Genomic DNA, 18,852 nt, shown 5'->3' with positions numbered 1-18,852 from the left:
CCTCATAGGAAGTGGAGCTGCTGAAACCCCATTTTATGGACAAGGAGACTGAGGCACAAGGGGACCAAAGTTCCACTCGGCCAATGATGAGAGATCAAAGAGCTGAGTTTCTTGCCACATCTGAAATCCATTCATTTTACGTAACAGGGCAATCGAATGACCCGGGATCTCTCTGCAAAAGGGCTGGACACCGAGGCAGCTGCCACCCCCAAGGCACTGCCATGACCCTTGGGCTCTGACCAGGTTCCCTTGAGCATTTCAGGACAACCCCTCCGTCCTCGGGCAGCAGAGACGCATACATCAGCCTGACGCTCCCTGCTGTTCCTTCTCAGGCAGAAAGAGCCCAGGAAGCAGGACGCTGCTCCAGGTGGGGGTGAAGGGTTCGCTAGCCAGGATGCTGGGTCAACAGTCCCTCCTGCTCATCTCTGGGGCTCCCACCCTGGGCCCCCACTTGCCAGCGTGGACAGGGAAGGTAACTGTCCCTGTGTACCATCTGTAGGATGGGACAAACCATGAGCTTTAGCCACTCAACCACCTAAGAGTCCAAAAACCCATGCCCCCCGCAGGAGCTCTCCTCACAAGGACCTTGTGGGCTCTAGTTGGGGGGGGGGGGGGGGGTGCGCGGTGCTCAAGTGTTCTAAGAGTGGAGTTACATGACGGAGCCTTGAGTTTGGGGGCGGAGGAGGGGCGCGTCCCCTCACTGGGACACCCCATAAACTCAAGCCCCCACTCTGAGCCGCATCAGTGACCGTGGAAGACGGGGTCCAGGTGGCACCCCCGGGGCAGCAGGCACGGGAGGCTAGGCCCTTCACAACCCTCAGCTCTGAGCCCCTGTCTGCCGGTGCTCAAGCGGCTCCGGGGGCTGTGATTCTGGGCGTCTGCCAGAGGCTAGAGGAGGCGACAGCAGGGTCAGGAGAGGCCTGGAGCCTCCAGCCTGGGGCGGAGGCCCGCCCCACCTGAGCAGGTATGGAGGGGGGCCCAGGAGCTCTGGGCTGCAGAGGAGGGGAGAGGGGCTCCACCTCCAGGAGCTGAGCGGGAAGCCACGTGGAGCAGGGACTGCGGGTCGGAGGGGGAAGGGCCTCGTAGGGCTTCAGCTCGGGGGTAGGAAATTGGGGCGGGCAGGCCAGCGATGATGGGGGCTGGAGGGACTGGGGTGGGGGTGGAGGACTGGAGCAGGGCCTAGTCAGCCAACCAGGAGGAGGCCCTGAGAGTCGGCTAGGGCGGCAGGACTAGGGCCTCTGAGGAGGGAGGGGCAGGGGTTGAGCAAATAAGACAGGGGAGAGCACGCTGGCCACGCCCTCCAGGCCACGCCTCTCACAGAGGCCCCAGAAGGGACCCCGCCCTCAGACACCTGCACCTTTGCCCCCAGCCCTGGGGTTCCCGCAGCCCACCGCGGCGGGCTTCCAGCTACAGTATAAATGCCGTCTTGACCTCACCGAGGAAGAAAGTCCGCGACTAGAGCAATTAGGCCGCTCGGGGCAATCTAACGCAACTCGACACTCGCCTCATCAAAGATGGACCAAGGTGGTTCCCACCACGCCACCTTTTCAGCTGGAGTTGAACCTGATCCCAGAAGCCCCTGAGGGTCCTCTCCCTGGAGAACCACAATTATGACTGCCATAATAACCCTAATAACTAATAATTACTGAGGGCTCACAGGAGCTGGCCCGCGCTAAGCACTTTACAGCCTCACCTCTGTGCATCCTCGGGCGTGTCTATGTGGGCGCCCTACAATCACACACACCTCCCTCAGACGGTGGGGAAACTGAGGCCAGAGGAGTCAGCTCGCTTGTTGGAGGCTGCAGAGCCGGGAGTGGAGCCAGAAATGTGAGCCGGAACAGGTGGGCGGGGCCCGATGTGCCCGGGGATTCCAGGCAGGGGAGGCTGGGTGGGCAGCCCCGGGCCAGGGCCCCCAGGATCGCGGCTGGGATTCCGCCAGCAGCCCCCTCAGCTGTTCCCAGCAAACCAGGGCAGGTGGTGACAGGGAAGGAGGCCAGGCACTCAGGGTGTCCCAGATAGCAGGTCTGCTCGGAGGCCAGCACTGGACACGGCTGCTGGAGGGGACCACACACCACGGCAGGGTGACCACCCGGAGCGTCCAATGGGGACCAAGCTGGCCTTAGGTCCTGTGGGCAGGCAAGGGGAAAGAGAGGTCTACCTGTCCTCTTCACCCCTACAAAGGAGAGGCAAGGGACACTAGTACCAAATGTGTCCCTTGATACCACAGGACCTCACACATCACAGATCAGAACTCGTTTCTAACTGGACACACCCACCCTGTCGCTGCCCTGCGCTGCTGACACCAGCTAGGGAAACCTGGAAAAACCCTAAACCTCACCAGTTCCCCACTGAAAACACAACATCCCTTGAGATCCCTGCCATCCAAAGACCTTAACCCTCATGACGGAAGATCAGACTGGGGACTAAAGGCCCAGAGAGTCTGGAAAACTGCCCCCTCACAGGTCCAAAGTCCCTAACACAATCCTTCAGGCATCCAAGGCTGGAGGGCAGAGTATGGGGTGGGGTTCCCCCTTCAGCCATCTTCCACCCTGACAGGGAGGGTCACTGGAGCCCAGCAGGAGAAAGTCAGCTGGTGGTTGCTCTGAACCGGTCTTCCTGGAACCTCATGGACAGAGCAGAGCAAGGGAGCTGCCTGAAGCCCAGCACCCACCTTGAGGCCAGATCTGCCTGGTTCCTGGAACCGACCCCACGTCCTCCTCCAAATCAGTTCATTCCCAGCCTGGCTCCACAGCCCAAGGGGCCACATGGTGTGCTGGCCCCAAGAGGCACTTTCATGGCTGAGAAGCCAAATGGAAACTCCCTGGTGAGGGATTGATGGAAACCCTGCAAGCCCGGCTTGGCCACTGTGCGTGTCTGGGATCAATAAGCAGAAAAGATTACAACTTAACAAATGTACTCTCCCTGGAAGGACAAAAATCTTTCAAAAGAGGGAAAATTTTTTAAAAAACTAGAGTAGTAGCCAAAAGGATGGAAATGCTCTGTGGTGCTAAGTGTTCTCCATACATCAAGAACCACTCACTGCTCGAACGAGGTGGGGATGGGCCACCCCGAGGGCAGACCACTGCCTGCACCAAGGGAACCAGGACTGTGCTCTCAGGCAGGGGGGCATGCCCAGGTCCCCTGAACTGGGCACCCCCCCGCAGAGAGCCAGCACCTCAGCCCTGTGAGCCGACACTCCAGCTGGAGAAAACTCTGCCAACACAGGCAACATGGTAAAAGCCAGCACAGGCCACTCCTCCTCTGGGGCACCCTGAGCAGGCAGTCAGCAGCTCGGGGGTTCTGGGCAGCCTCAGAGCCGCAGTGGAGAGCCAGGCAAGGACCTGGGCTGCAGTGGCCACGCGCAGAGTAGTGAGTCTCTTAAAGGAGAAGGCAGAAGTGGCAAGCCCACCGCACCTAGGCTCGGGGGCCAGGCACTGCCCACTCGCCCTCGACACAGTACAAGCCCAGGAATCAAACGGTACCGAGCAAACTCACGCCGACGCCAAGCAGTGCCAATGCGACCAGAACAAGCTTCAGACGTCCAAGGGTGCAACTTTTCATTAAAAATTCATTTAACTTATTCCAATGCTTTGAATGGACACTAAATAAAATGATATAGAGATAAATATACCTAATCAGAAAGTCTCCAACACCACAAACCTGCTTAAATATAGAAAAGACAAACAGTCTCATTCTTTTTATTTTTTGGATGTTGGCCATTTTTAAAGTCCTTATTGAATTTGTTATAATATCGCCTCTGTTTTATGTTTTGCATTTTGGCCGTGAGGCATGTGGGATCTTAGCTCTCCGGCCGGGGATCAAACCCACACCTCCGGCATCTAAAGGTGAAGTCTTGACCACTGGACCACCAGGGATGTCCCTCAAAGTCTTATTTTTAGTTAAGAAAGTTTTCAATTTTAACAAGCGCTACAAGATTCAATGTTAACAAGGGATACAACTGAGAAAAGAACTAAAATATCTCTCAAGGGGGCAACCTTAAAGGGACAAAGCTCTCGTCATGCTTAAACTCCTGAAAACTCATTAACAGTATCTGTCACTCAGCTTCCTATTCTGCAGTTGTCACTCAAAAGCACACAAGCTTTCTTTTTTAGCATAAAAATTGTTCTCCCACCACTCTCCACTATTTTTGCATGACTGAAAATGTTCTACACGATTTTGAAAGATGATACAAACTACGAATGAAAAATGCAGGTGTCAGGCCCCCTGTGATGTCTCGGTCTGGGCTGCGGAAGGTGTTTTCAGTCGCTCAGTCATGTCTGCCTCTTTGTGACCCCATGGACTGCAGCACGCCAGGCTTTCCCGCCCATCACCAATTTCCGGAGCTTGCTCAAACTCCTGTCCATTAAGTCGGTGATGCCATCCAACCATCTCATCTTCTGTCATGCCCTTCTCCTCCTGCCTTCAATCTTTCCCAGCACGAGGGTCTCTTTCAGTGAGTCGGCTCTTCACATCAGGTGGCCAAAGTATTGGAGCTTCAGTTTCAGCATCAATCCTTCCAATGAATAATCAAGGATGATTTCCAAGAGGCGGGGAGGTGTTCGAACCACAGGTCGGGAAGATTCCCTGGAGAAGGAATGACTTCCCACTCCAGTAATTCTTGCCTGGAGGAGCCTGGCAGGCTACAGTCCATGGGGTTGCAGAGTTGGACATGACGGAAGGACGAACACTTTCACTTTTCATCTTAGAACACAGATCTCAGAAATATGGGTTCTAGGACTTCCCCTAGCGGTCCAGTGGTTAAGACTTCACCTTCCATTAAGGGGGTATGGGTTCAATCCCTGGTCAGGGTTAGGGTCCCACAGACCGCATGGCCAAAAAAGCAAAACGTAAAACAGAAGCAATATTGTATCAGATCCAAGAGACTTTACAAATGGTCATGAAGATCTTTAAAAAAGAAATGCGGGTTCTAAGGAGGGGAGGGGGGCCCCACACTTGGCCCCGGAAGCCTCTGTCCTGCAGCAGGACAGGTGTCCTACAAGCCGGGGAAGACAATCAGGGTGGCGTCCGGGACGCAGGCAGGAATTCACGACACAGTGGATTTAGGGGCCAGAACGGGTAAGGACGGGTAAGAGCCACTCCCCAGGCAGACGAGGCCTCGGGCAGCCTCAGGGCCTCTGCCAACCAGATCCCGGGCCAGAGGCAGCAGGAGGGGATGGAAACATCTGCCCCCCAGGCCCTCAGACTGGGTGGCCCGTGGGAGGTCTCAAAGGGGACCATGGACTCGGAGGAGACGGATCTGCCTGGAGAAGCGCTCACCTTGGAGCGCAGAGAATAATGCCAGCTCAGCGGCAGCGTGGAACGCCAGGCCAAAACGTTTCAACTCTGGACACCCAGAAACCAGTGTACATTTTCTTAAAAAGGGGAGGAGGTAATGAAACTAGCTTCAGAAAAATGAATCTGGCCAGAATGAAAGATAAATGGGCAAGGGGAACGTTCTGGAAAGCGGAGAACAACCAGAAGCGAGGCTTCCCAGGTGACACGAGAATCTGCCTGCCAAGCCAAGGGGTGCAGCTCTGATCTCTGGGTCAGAAGATCCCCTGGAAGAGGGAATCCTGAAACCCACTGCAGCACTCCTGCCTGGACAGTCCCATGGACAGAGAAGCCTGGCGGGCTCCAGTCCAAGGAGTCACAGAGTCAGATACGACTTAGGGACTGAACAACAGCTAGAAGCTGATGTAATCCTTTACCCGGAATCTCGTCTTCCGTGGGGCCCTGTGAGGGCCCAGGGGGCAGGCCTCAGAGCCGGGAGCCTGGGTTTGGGAAGGAAGGGAGACAGACCACATCCAGAGAGGAGAGAGAGAATGGGCACCAAAGTGCCCTCCACTTCCAGTCTGAGTAGAGAGGAATCAGGGCAGGTGGCTGAGATGGCTCCACCACACCCCAGTCCCCCATCCAGTCTTCTTTGGGGAACCAAGCTCACTCTGGGGAAAATTCAGAGCCATGGCCTCCCCCAGTGAATGCTAGCTCAAGAGCACAGCTTGCTCGGCAACCAGCTTGTGGGGAAGGCATCCCCTCGCTCCCATCGAGGACGATGCCTGCTCACTTCAGGGTGGAGTCCAGGGTGGCAGCTGCCCACAAGAGGCGGGTCTGGAAGGCCCCAGGCCCCCGCACTCACGTGTCTGGGCCGGGGCCACACACTCAGGAGGCCTTTAATGCCCACTGAGCCATTTCCTGAGAGTTCTGCTAGGCGGGTACCGCCTCCCCATCTGGGTTAATAGAGGGGTACAGCCCAGGGAAGAAATTAAAGTTGCTCACATTTTGTTCTGGAATGAACAAGGGCAGGAGAGCAGTCATTTAAGAGGTGATTATATTTGCCTCTGGGCTGGTGCTGGAGTTAGTTGCACTAGAGCTCGTATCCCGAGCGGACGCGGGCGGCAGGAGTGGCCGAGGCCGTCCAACAGACACAACGCCTCTGAAGCGCTCCGTGTGCTAACGGGAACCCGAAATGCAAAGACCAGCTCCATCGTGGCCGCACACGCATCTCTTGCCACAGCCGGAGACCAGACTGCTTGCCGGAGGCCACGTCTAAAGCCCAGCCCGCCGATACCAATCGCACGTCACCAGTTGCTGTCCCCAGATCAAGAGAGCAAACGACAGAATCTCATAGGCTGACTCTGAAGTTTATTCCCAAAGAATAAACGCACAAGAAGAGTCAACACAATTTCTCAAAAGGAACGATGGAAGGGTAATTTCACAATCGATCTCAAAATATGCAACGATGCTGCCGAGATTGAAAACAGCAGCAGGCTGGTACAGAAAGACACCAGCGGGTCAAGAGAGGAGGGAAGGTTCCAGAATGAGGAGGCAAGCACCTGAGAACACTGTAGGTGAAAAAGCGGCATTTTACACGAATGAGGCTTAGGGTTAGATAAGTCACACCACTCACTCCCTGTCCCCTTACTGGGGGGCAGGGGTGGACAAGTCAGATCCCTACCTCATACCATACATCCCCAAAACCATAGCCATACACACCCACAAAGAAATAAGAATAATGTCTGAATAGTAAACAACAAAATAAGAGCAGTCCTGGAAGAAAATAAAGGAAGATGCATCTATCATCTAGGGATAGAGAAACGAGGCATGGGACCCAGAATCCATCAGAGAACAGACTGAGTTTCATTACATGGAACTTTCTGATGTTTCTGGAATAATAAACCACTAAAAACACGAAGGACTAGCTACAGACCAGAAGAAAAATCTGGAGCAAATACATCAAAGAATTCATGTCCATATCAAATAAAAAGAGTTCCTGCAAAGCAGTAGTGAAAGTTGCTCAGTCGTGTCCCACTCTCTGCGACCCCATGGACTATACCGCCCATGTAATTCTCCAGGCCAGAATATTGGAGTGGGTAGCCTTTCCCTTCTCCAGGGATCGAACCCAGGTCTCCCGCATTGCAGGCAGATTCTTTACTAGCTGAGCCACAAGGGAAGCCCACAAATCAGTACAGTTCCTACAAATCAAGAGGAACTAAAGAGCCTCTTGATGAGGGTGAACGAGAAGAGTGAGAAAGCTGGCTTAAAATCCAACACTCAAAAAATTAAGATCATGGCAAAGAGATAGGGGAAAAAGTGGAAGCGGTGACAGGTTTTCTTTTCTTTGGCTCCAAAATCACTTTGGATGGTGACTGCAGCCATGACATTAAAAGACGCCTGCTCCTTTGAAGGAAAGCTGTAACAAACCTAGACAGTGTATTAAAAAGCAGAGACATCACTTTGCTGACAAAGGTCCCTATAGTCAAAGCTATGGTTTCTCCAGTAGTCATGTACAGATGTGAGAGTTGGACCATAAAGAAGGCTGAGCACCGAAAAACTGATGCTTTCAAATTCTGGTGCTGGAGAAGACTCTTGAGAGTCCCTTGGACTGCAAAGAGATCAAATCAGTCAAACCTAAAGGAAATCAGTCCTGAATATTCATTGGAAGGACTGATGCTGAAGTTGAAGTTACAATCCTTTGGCCACCTGATGTGAAGAGCCGACTCATTGGAAAAGACTCTGATGCTAGGAAAGACTGAGGGCAGAAGTGGGTGACGCAGAAGGAGATGGTTGGTTAGCATCACCAACTCAATGGACATGACTTTGACCAAACTCCAGGAGATATAACGAATCAAAGTGTGTTATAATTTTTAACCAAAGTGATTTTAAAAAATAGAAGCTGGTAATTTCTAGCAACAGAGAAGTGAGGGGAAAGTGTGTACCCTCAGAGATGTGCCTGATAGGGTAGAAACTGGTGCAGCCTTTTTGGAGGAATTTGTCAGTATCTTTAAAATTGTCTAAATGGATCTACTCTTTGATGAGGAAGGTATCATACAAAAGAGCTTATACGCAGGTGCACAGGTACATATGCAATGTTATTCGCTATGTCATGACCTAGACTAGGCTTTATAGTAATAACGCCTAGAAAAACATAAATGTTCCTTAACTGGGTAAAAGCCATGAAATATGGTGTCCACATACTAGGAAATGGGCTTCTCTGGTGGGTCAGATGGAAAAGAATCCTCCTGCAACACAGGAGACATGGGTTCAATCCCTGGGTTGGGAAGATCCCCTGGAGAAAAGCATGGCAACCCACTCTAGTATTCTTGCCTGGAGAATCCCTACGGACAGAGGAGCCTGGTAGGCTACAGTCCGTGGGGTCGCAAAGAGTCGGACACAACTGAGCGACTAAGTACTACACTCATACTAGGAAATTACTTAGCTTTTAAAAAGGACTGAAAATCTAAAAGTAAAGATACAGAAAATGTTAGTGACACAACAGCAAATGAAAAAGAGAAGATTACAGGATGATAGGATTTATGTAAAAAATGAGTACATGTTCGAAACAAATCAACACATAGGTGTGGAGAGTATGGTCACCTCCGAGGGGAGAAAACAGGCCATCAAGGACACCGGTTTTCACAGAAAGAGGAACCACACAGTTAAGTGTTTAAGTTATACGTCTTCATGTATAATATATAATATATTCATGCATTTTAATATAAACACATTTGTAATAGAAAGTGGCCAACAAGCATGTATGAAGATGTTCAACATCATTAACCACCAGGAAGTGAAAGTGAAAGTGAAGTCGCTCAGTCGTGTCCGACTCTTTGTGACCCCATGGGCTGTAGCCTACCAGGCTCCTCTGTCCATGGGATTTTCCAGGCAAGAGTACTAGAGTGGATTGCCATTTCCTTCTCCAGGGGATCTTCCCTGGCCCAGGGATCAAACCAAGGTCTCCCGCATTGTGGACAGACGCTTTACCGTCTAAGCCACCACCAGGAAAACGCAAGTCAAAACCGCAGCGGGGAACCACTTCACACCTGCCAGGCTGGTAGAGCCCAAACAGTGTCAGCCCTAACCAGCGCTGGCCAGGAAGGGGAGAGACTGGACCCCTTGTGTGTGGCTGGGGGAGGATGTAAAATGGTGCAGCTGCTATGGAAAAGGGCTTCAGGGTTCCTCAAAAATTAAATACAGAATGGCCATATGATCCAGCAATTTCACTTTTCTTGGTAAATCTCCCCAAAATGAAAGCAGGACCTCATACAGATCCTTGCACACCCATGTTCACAGCAGCAGTCTCCACAACAGCCGAAGCTGGAAACAGCCCCAAGTGAGCGGAAAAGCAAAGCATTAAAATAAGCCGGACATAAAGGGCAAATACCATATGATTCCACAAAAAAAGAGATACCAGAAAGGCAAGGTCAAAGACACAGCAGAGCCGAAGAGAGGCTCAGTTCTCTTCAGTCGCTCAGTCGTGTCCAACTCCTTATAACCCCAGGGACTGCAGCACGCCAGGCTTCCCAGAGCTTGCTCAAACTCATGTCCATTGAGTCAGTGATGCCATCCAACCATCTCATCCTCTGTCATCCCCTTCTCCTCCTGCCTTCAATCTTTCCCAGCATCAGGGTCTTTTCCAATGAGTCAGTTCTTCGCATCAGGTGGCCAAATATTTGAACTTCAGCATCTGTCCTTCCAATGAATATTCAGGGTTGATTTCCTTTAGGATTGACTGGTTTGATTTCCTTGCAGTCCAAGGGACTCCAAGAGTCTTCTCCAACACCACAGTTCAAAAGCATCAATTTTTCAGTGTTCAGCCTTTTTTATGGTCCAACTTCCATATCCATACATGACTACTGGAAAAACCATAGCTTTGACTATCTGGGCCTTTGTCAGCAAAGTAATGTCTCTGCCCTGTAATACGCTAAATTTGTCAGAGTTTTTCTTCCAAGGAGCAAGTGTCTTAATTTCATGGCTGCAGTCACCATCTGCAGTGATTTTGGAGCCCAAGTAAATAAAGTCTGTCACTGTTTCCATTGTTTCCTATCTATTTGCCATGAAGTGAGGGGACCGGATGCCATAATTTCGTTTTTTGAATGCTGAGTTTTAAGCCAGTTTTTTCATTTTTCACTCTCGTCTTTCACTTTCATCAAGACGCTTTTTAGTTCCTCTTTGCTTTCTGCCATAAGGGTGGTGTCACCTGCATATCTGAGGTTATTGATATTTCTCCTGGCAATCTTGATTCCAGCTTGTGCTTCACCCAGCCCTGCATTTCTCATGATGTACTCTGCATATGAGTTAAATAAGCAGGGGAACAATATACAGCCTTGACATACTCCTTTCCCAATTTGGAACGAGTCTGTTGTTCCATGTCCAGTTCTAACCGCTGCTTCAGTTTAACCACTAGAAAAACACCACCAGGCAAACTGAAAGTACTAAAAAAAAAAATCTACAATGAATTTAATATTGTTTTTGTTGTTTAGTCACTAAGTCATGTCCAACTCTTTGTGACCCCATGGACTACAGCCCACCAGGCTGGATTTTTTTTCAGGCAAGAATACTGGAGTGGGTTGCCGTTTCCTTTTCCAAGGGATCTTCCCATGCCAGGGATCAAACCTACGTCCTCTGCATTGCAGGCAAGCTCTTTACCGCTGCGCCACCAGGGAAGCCCCAGTGACTCTGATACCAACCAAGAAACCAAATAAGAAAATACCCAGAAAGTACAGTATCTCCCACCCCTGCAAAATGGTTCAGAGGTGACGTCACCATGACAACCTCCCAGGGGTTGCTGTGCAAGAGAGATCCCGAGAAAAGGGGACAGAGGACAGCGGACATGTAACTCTGGGCACCGATGCAATCAGATCCTGAGGCTCCAGCCCCACGTGGAGCCTGAGGTCAGCTGGCCTGGCAACACCTCTCCGCTTCTTCTAGCCTTCCACTGGAAGAGGGTGTTTGGGACAGACCCTCGGGCTCTTTTAAAAGGAAATGGCTGGAGCTTCCCTGGTGGCTCAGTGGTAAGGAACCTGCCCGCCAGTGCAGGAGACACAGGTTCAATCCCTGATCCGGGAAGATCCCACAGGCCTGGGAGCAACTAAGCCCACTTGTCACAAGTACTGAGTCTATGCTCTAGAGCCCGTGCTCCGAAGCAGGAGAGGCCCCTCAATGAGAAGCCTGCCCCGCAGCTAGAGAGTGGCCCCTACTCGCCAGAACTAGAGAAAACCCGTGCAGCAACGATGACCCAGTGCAGCCCAAATAAATACATACAATTCGTTTTTAACTGTTTTTTTTTTTTTTTATGAAGATGTCGCCGAAGGTGAAGAAGGAAGCCCCTGCCCCTCCTAAAGCCAAAGCCAAAATAAAGGCTTTGAAGACGAAGAAAGAGGTATTGGAAGGTGTCCACAGCCCAAAAAAAAAAAAAAAGAAGAAGATCTGCATGTCACCCACCTTTCGGCTACCCAAAACACTTTGCTCAGGAGGCTGCCCAAAGATCCTGGGAAGAGGGGCCCCAGGAGAAACAAACCTGACCACTGTGCCATCATCAGATCCCCCTTACCACCAAGTCAGCCGTGAAGAAAAGAGAACTCAGTGTGGATGTCAGTGCCAACAAGCACCTAATTAAACAGGCTGCGAAGCTCCGTGACGCTGACGTGGCTGAGGTCAATACTCTGATCAGGCCTGATAGGGAGAAGCGGCCCTACGTTCCACTGGCCCCTGATGCTTTGGATGTTGCCGACAAACTTAGGATCATCTAAACTGAGTCCAGCTGGCTAATTCTAAATATAAAAGTTTTCACTATGTTAAAAAGCAAACAAAAACAGCTTAACAAAAAGAAATGGGACTCCCCCCACACCATGCCCTTCCCATGACGGACCATCCAGAAGGCGGCTTCCTCCTCGTAGAACCCCCACCAGCACCCCCAAAAAACACATGCCATCCTCCCCATTTTGCAGATAAGGAAACTGAGTCCCAGAGTTAACAAACCACTTCCCAAGCTGGAGAAAAAGCAGACAGCAGCCCACAGCAGCAGAGGGGCCCCGGGGCCCGCTCTCTGGGTCCTTGCTGTCCCCACCGGCCTCCACATCAGCAGCGCTCTGACCGCAGTGTCTCCGGGGCGCCCGCAGGGTGGACAGCCCGCTGCTTCCTGCACAAAAATGTCCCGGGCCCAGCAGAGGAAGGGGCTGGACGCAGCCCCCACTCCCATCAGAGCCTCCCCATTCTGAGAGCGTGTGGCCATCCCAGAGGCCTTGTAAGCCACAAATGTCCAGCTCCTACCAGGGCTTCTGTGATATCGAAGTTCACCAGGTCCACCTCCCAGGGTCCCTCACCCCACCAGAGGCCAGCACTGGCCCTCAGTCTGTCCCCCAGCCAAGCTTCCTTCACCATGGCCTCTCCCATCTCTGAAGCTAATGTGGTCATGTCCCCAGCCCAGCTTTAAACAGCCTCCGCTGTCCAAACCCCACAGGGACAATGGGCTCCAAGCCCGTGCCTGCTGGGAGAAGCACCCACGCAAGGTCAGCCCATCAGCGGGTGGACGGATGAGCAGATGTGCCCTGTCCACGCTATGCAAGGAGCAGAGCGTTGTCCCGTGCTGCAATGTGGACACCCCACGAGAGCATTCCACTAATCGTGAAGCCAGAGGCAACAGGCAGCCCAGCCTGTGAGTCCCTGCAGATGAAGTATCCAGAGCAGGCAATGCCATAGAGACCTGGGGTAGGGGGATGGGAAGTTTAAAGGGTGCAGGGTTTTATTCTGGGCCGACGGAAATGTTTTGTATCTTGACAGAAGGGATGCTTGTACAGCACTGCGAATGTGCCACGGAATTGTCTCCTTTAAGATGATTAGTTTTATGTGACATGATTTTCACCTCAATTTAACAAAAGAGAAAAAAAAAAAAAGATCAATTCAACACCTTTCCCCTGCGTTTCCTATCTCCCTCCCCCAGCTAAAGTCTCCGGAAGCTTCCAGTGCCTTCTGGACCACATCCAGACTCTGCAGCGTGATCTGGCCTCTTTCAGCAGAGACCACCGGGTCTCTGAGGACAGGGTCCTGGGACGGAGCCCACCTCCCCCAGAGCTGCACAGTCAGCTGCTGTTTGCCTCCCTGTCAACCAGACAGCCTGACAGCAGAGGCCCGGGCCTCCTCCACCACTCTACCCCATCCTATCCCCAGCGCTTCAGCAGGTACCAACAGTAACAGCATCAATAAAAGAGATGATACAAGTGCCAGGCATGTGTCAACGCGCTGACCTACCGGGAGGAAGTTCCGTTACGCCCATTTTACAGAAGAGGAGACTGAGACGCACGAAGGTGGAGTCAGCTGCCCAAGCGCCCCCCACAGTCAAGGCTCAGCCCAGTTCACCACCACAATACCCTTCACCCAGTGCTGCCACAAAAAAACAAGTCAGACAGTGGACAGGATGTTCAAGGTCCCACACAGGAGGAAAATCCAGACTGTGTGATAAGAGCTTCTAGACCTTCCAGGCCAGAAAGATCAAGAACCTTATTATCCAACAGGCACCACAGCTCTGCCACCAACAGTTTCTCCCCCAGCCAGGGACGTGCAGAGGGTTTCACAGGCGGTATTTTGAGCAGGGGGAGGAAGCAGGTGAGGACACGGGATACACAGAAGCGAAGTAAGTTGTCCAAAGTCAAATAGCTACTGAGCTTCTAGACCAGTGGCCCCAACCTCTTTGGTACCAGAAACCGACAGCATGGAAGACAATCTTTCCACAGACCTGGGGGGTGGGGGCAAGGTATGGTTTGGGGGTGATTCAAATGCTTTACATTTACTGGGCATTTTATTTCTATTATTATTATTGCATCAACTCCACCTCAGATTAACAGGTATTAGATCCCGGAGGTTGGGGACCCTTGCTCTAGACCCAAGGGGTCTGACCCCCGGGGCCCCCGACCTTAGCCCTGGCAAGCCCACGTGGCAGGACAGGAAGTCCTCACCTAACTACAGCCCCCACCACCACCCTGTGAGCAAATTCTGCTAAATGCCTGAGCAGTGACACAGCGCAGCTGAAATTAAACGGGTTCCAAATACAACGGCATGGCCACAGCAAATGCTGGGACGCGCGGGTGAACTGGGTAAATTCTTGGAACTGCACAGGAGGGTTACAGGCATGTGGGCCCCCGCTTTGGGAAGCAGAGGGTCCTGCCGGCAACCTCTCCACGGACTCCCCATAGCACTTAGTTAACTCGATGCTCACCTGCAGGCCAGGCAGTGAGCATCTGCAGGCAGCACCCCACTCCCTCCCCTGGGGGTGGTCCTGGGGCCAGTGCAGTGGGGCCAAAAGGGAGAGACCCCAGCCGTGGAGCTGGGGCCGACCACTCCCAGCTCTAGGATCACTCCAACAAAGGCATTTCCTTGGGCTCCCCCCTTCATATTGCAACAGGAAGCAATCAGGAAAAATAATTAGCTACCAACTTACTGGCTCCACTCTGGACTGTGGCATAAATCTAACACAGAAATCAGGGACATGACATGTCAAGAGCAGTCAAAATAGTTTCTGCAGAAAGTTCCCTCCCTCTCCTTCCATTTTAGGACCAGATTACCACATTAGCTAGGGCTCTAAAAACCTCGTGTTGACATGCTTCCTTAATGTTAAAATAATCAACTCTATTTTTTGCCTCCTACACGACCGAGCTCCACAACTGTGATCCTTCTCCTTGGGGGCTCGAACCGCAGGACAGGCACTCCAGTCCAGCAACATCACCACCCCAAGGTCCAGGAAATCCGAAACTGCAACGCAGTGAAAAGCTACTCTGCTGGCAGAGAAACCCCACCTTTAAAACAAACATCTTCCCCCCCACAAAAAAACCCTTTTGCCTCCGTGATCCAGGCATTTCCGGAAAGAGAAGCAGTAGTGTCGGCCTGAACTACCCAGATACTGTCATTGTTTTTTTGCTGGTATCAGACAGGGCCAAGAATGTAAACACTCCTGAGAGAGGCGAATTCAGCCTGAAACTGCCAAGGGTCTCCGGGGATCCGGTCTGGGAGGCAAGAGGACTTGAGGAATTACCCCTTCTCGCCCCCCCAAACCTCAGCGGAGGGGCCGCAGCCCCGGGAATGTGACCACAGAGCCAGGCCAGGACACCTCCCTGCAGTGTCCTCGCTGGAAATATTCAGGGAGACAGCTGTTTGCCTTAAAGAGGCCCAGACAAAGGGACCCGAGGCCCCCCACCCCCAACTGCCACCAGCAGAAGAGCAGCCCAGGGCGCAGAGGACTCCCGCTCCGGGGTGCACTGGGCCAGCCACACTCCAGAAAAACAAAACACTCACGTCGGAAGAGAATGGTTTAGGTAGCGAAAGAGGCTTGCTTCAAAAACCACATGGCAATCTCCAAATTAAAAGAACATGTGTAGCTTTTCACAAGGCGCTTCGTTTCCTGAGTCCTCCTGACCTCAACTCCACCCCTTGGGAGACACCAACAGTTGGAAAGAAAGGTCCCCAGGCTCTGATCTCCCAAAGGGGGTGTGTGTATATAGCCAAGGCCCCCACGCCGCAGGCTGGGACCCCGTCACCCCGCGCGGCGGCCCCACGCAGCCGGGCCCCCCGGAGGTAGACACCCGCCGGGTGTCACGATTTGGGGGCCCCAGCGGCCCAGACGGGGGGTCCGAGTCGACCGGGCACACCTGGCAGGTGTGAGTCCGCTGGGAAAACGACAGCGACGCAGATGAAAGGGGCAGCGCCGCAGGCCAGGCCGCCCCGCGCGGGGTTCAGAACTTACTCTGCGACTTAAATCAGTTCCCGGAGCTCGCAGGCCGGCCGCGCCGCCATCCGAAACAGGCTCGGGAAAAGAGTTCCCGACGCAGGGCGGCCAGGCCTGCCTCCGGGCCGAACGTCCCCGCTCCGTGCCTGCCCGCGGGGCCGGGGTCCCCACAGTGCCCGCACGGCCTCGCCCGGCCGGCTCCGGGCGAGCGCACTTCCGAGCGCGCCTCGGGGCCCGGGCAGGTGAGAACCCGCCCGCGCCGCACCTGGCGGGGTCGGCGGCGCCCGCGCGCCCTGCTCGCCGGCCCGGGACGCGCGGGACGGGGCCCGGCGTCCCCGGGAGGGGCCCGGGCGGGCGAGACAAAGGGCCCGCGCGCGGCCCCCGGGAGGCGGGCGCGGCGGGGGGCGGCGGGGCCCCGCGGCGCGCGCCCCAACTCGCCCCCAACTTGCAAAGTCGCTTCGGCGGCGGCGCGGCGCACTTGGCCGCGGGGCCAACCGACTCGCCCGGACGCCCGGGCCATTGTCCCCCCGGCCCGCGCCCACCTACCCGCGGCGGGGGCCAGGCTGCAGCAGAGCGCGAGCAGCAGCAGCGGCGGCGGCGGCGGTGGAGCGGGAGACCGGGGCGGCGCCGCCTCCATGTTGTCCGGAGCCGGACGGGCCCGCGCCGCGCTCACTCGGGCTCCATGGCGCGGCTGCCGGGCTCCTCGCGCGGCTCCGGGCGCCTGCCGCCTCCCCCCTCGGGCGCCGCGGGCCAGGACGACGGGGGAGGAGGGAGGAGGCGCGGGAGCGGAAGCCGAGCCGCGTCTCCGCCCCCCGCCGCCGCCGCCGCCGCCGCCCTCCGCGCCCCCCGCGCCGGCCGCGCCCTCCTGCGGGCGCCCCCCGGAGCCGGCGCGCCGCGAGGCGACCGCCGCGCGCGGGGTCCCGGCGCCTCTGCCCGCGCCCCCTGCCCCTGGGGGCCGGGCGCCGGGGCTCCGCGGGGGCGCGGGGGCGGGCGCCAGGTTTGCACCCCGCGGGGCCTGGGGCCGGATTGAGCCCCGGAAGCAGGTGTGTCACCTGTTAAGAGCGGCCAGGACCGAGCTCTCCCGGTGGGGAAACTGAGGCACGGTGTGCGAAAGGGGTTGCCCCAGGGCACGCGCGGTCAGGCAGTTTCAGGGCTGGAAGCCAGGGGCCCCGAGCCAGGTGCGCGCGCTTTCCGGCGACCGCAGCCACCCCAGCAGGGTCCTCCTCGGGGCGGGCCCCCGACACCTGTTCTCACCGGGGAGGGGGCCCGGGAAGGCGACCGCCAGGCGGGGCCGGGACAGGGACAGAAGTAGGTGATGGCGAGAGGTGGAAACTGCAGGGGAATCGGGGTAGGTTTGAGGTTGACTTTTAAACTGAACGTATACCCTCGACATTAACTAGGGTACGGAAGACTGAGCGGTAGACACGTTGTTTTTCCAAACATGCTTGTAGGCGGCCCCTAGGATGCAGACCTCACCTTTGATCATTCAACAAGCAGGCTCTGAACCACCCTTCCCCAGCCCCCACCCCCGCCCCCTGCCCACCTAAGCATCAAGTTCCTCTACTGAACCCTCCGAGGCACAGGAAGGCCTGGCAAAGGGCAGCACAAACTCTGGAACCCATAGGCCCAAATTCAAACTCTGGTTCCGCTGCTTCCTACAAGGTGTGCCCTTGTTGAAAGTGTGTGCTTCAGTCGTGGCCTACTCTTGATGATTCCCTGGACTGTAGCCCACCAAGCTCCTCTGTCCTTGGGATTTCCCAGGCAAGAATACTGGAGTGGGTTGCCATTTCCTTGTCCACAGGCTCTTCCTGACCCATGGATCAAACCTGAGTCTCCTGCATCACAGACAGATTCTTTACCCTCTCTGAGCCATCAGGGAAGCCCAGGGGTGTGCCCTTGGGCAGGTCCAAATATAACCTCTCCAGGCCCGGGTTGGGGAGGGGGCGTTGGAATTCCTCCCCTTATAAAACAGTGAGAACACTTACCTTGCAGGTGCTAAGACAAGGATGGACAACTCACCAGAACAGCCCCGCCCATGGATACAGGCATTCTTCCTGTATTTGTGACAACTTTACAAAGCTGGTGCTCAGGCAGAATGTCTCTGTCCCCTAGGGTTTATATTCTAGGGAAGAAGACAAACAAAAACAAGAAGATAGATACATTTAAAACCAAAGCAAACAAACCAAAACACCACTAACAGACTCAGGAATGCCGTGAAGAATGAGGGTGTAGGGCTGCAATGCCTGGGAAGTAGGGCTGTCTGAGCTACCAACAGGGAGCAGTAGAAGAATCTGCCTGCCAAGGCAGGAGACGCAGCTTCAGTCTCTGGGTTGGGAAGATCCCTGGAGGAGGGCATGGCAATCCACTCCAGTATTCTTGCCTGGAGAATCCTATGGACAGAGGAGCCTCGCGGGCTCCAGTCCATGGGGTCGCACAGAGTTGGAGACGGTGAAGTGACTTAGTTCACAAGGGTCTTAACTGCTCTGTGACATGTGGGATCTTTAGTTGCACTGCGTGAACTCTTAGTTGCAGTATGGGGGTGGAGTTCCCTGACCAGAGATTGAACCCAGGCCTCCTGCCTTGGAGTGCAGATTCTTAACCACTGGACACCCAGGGAAGCCTCTGTGCTGGAGCTGTTTTTACCCCTGTTACCCACATAGCTTACTCCCTCACATGTTCAGCTCCTCACCCAGACTCTCCCTGACCCTGCTTGGAGATTGCACACCACACCCCTTGCACCGCCCACCCTTGCCAGCACTTCCTGCTCCATTTCTCTGCTTAATTTTTCTCCTTTTCACTGACCAACATCTGACAGACTACTGTTTCCTTATCTTTCTTCCCTCCACAAGAATACACTT

The 18,852-nt window shown here is 54.4% G+C and overlaps 1 protein-coding gene across 1 annotated transcript in view; it reads right to left on the bottom strand.

Moving 5' to 3' along the window:
* LRP5 (LDL receptor related protein 5) overlaps window positions 1-16,631 on the bottom strand; it is a 122,725-nt gene extending 106,094 nt beyond the window's left edge. Inside the window, exon 1 of the mRNA XM_052662433.1 lies at window positions 16,541-16,631. Within this exon, the coding sequence (XP_052518393.1) occupies window positions 16,541-16,631 (91 nt within the window). The remainder of the gene's footprint in view (window positions 1-16,540) is intronic.
* Between the last annotated feature and the right edge of the window lie 2,221 nt (window positions 16,632-18,852).

The sequence above is a fragment of the Budorcas taxicolor genome, chromosome 25, assembly GCF_023091745.1.
Source record: "Budorcas taxicolor isolate Tak-1 chromosome 25, Takin1.1, whole genome shotgun sequence".
Taxonomy (NCBI): domain Eukaryota; kingdom Metazoa; phylum Chordata; class Mammalia; order Artiodactyla; family Bovidae; genus Budorcas; species Budorcas taxicolor.
Note: the sequence above shows the minus strand (reverse complement) of the source record. Positions and strands in the feature narration are given on the sequence as shown.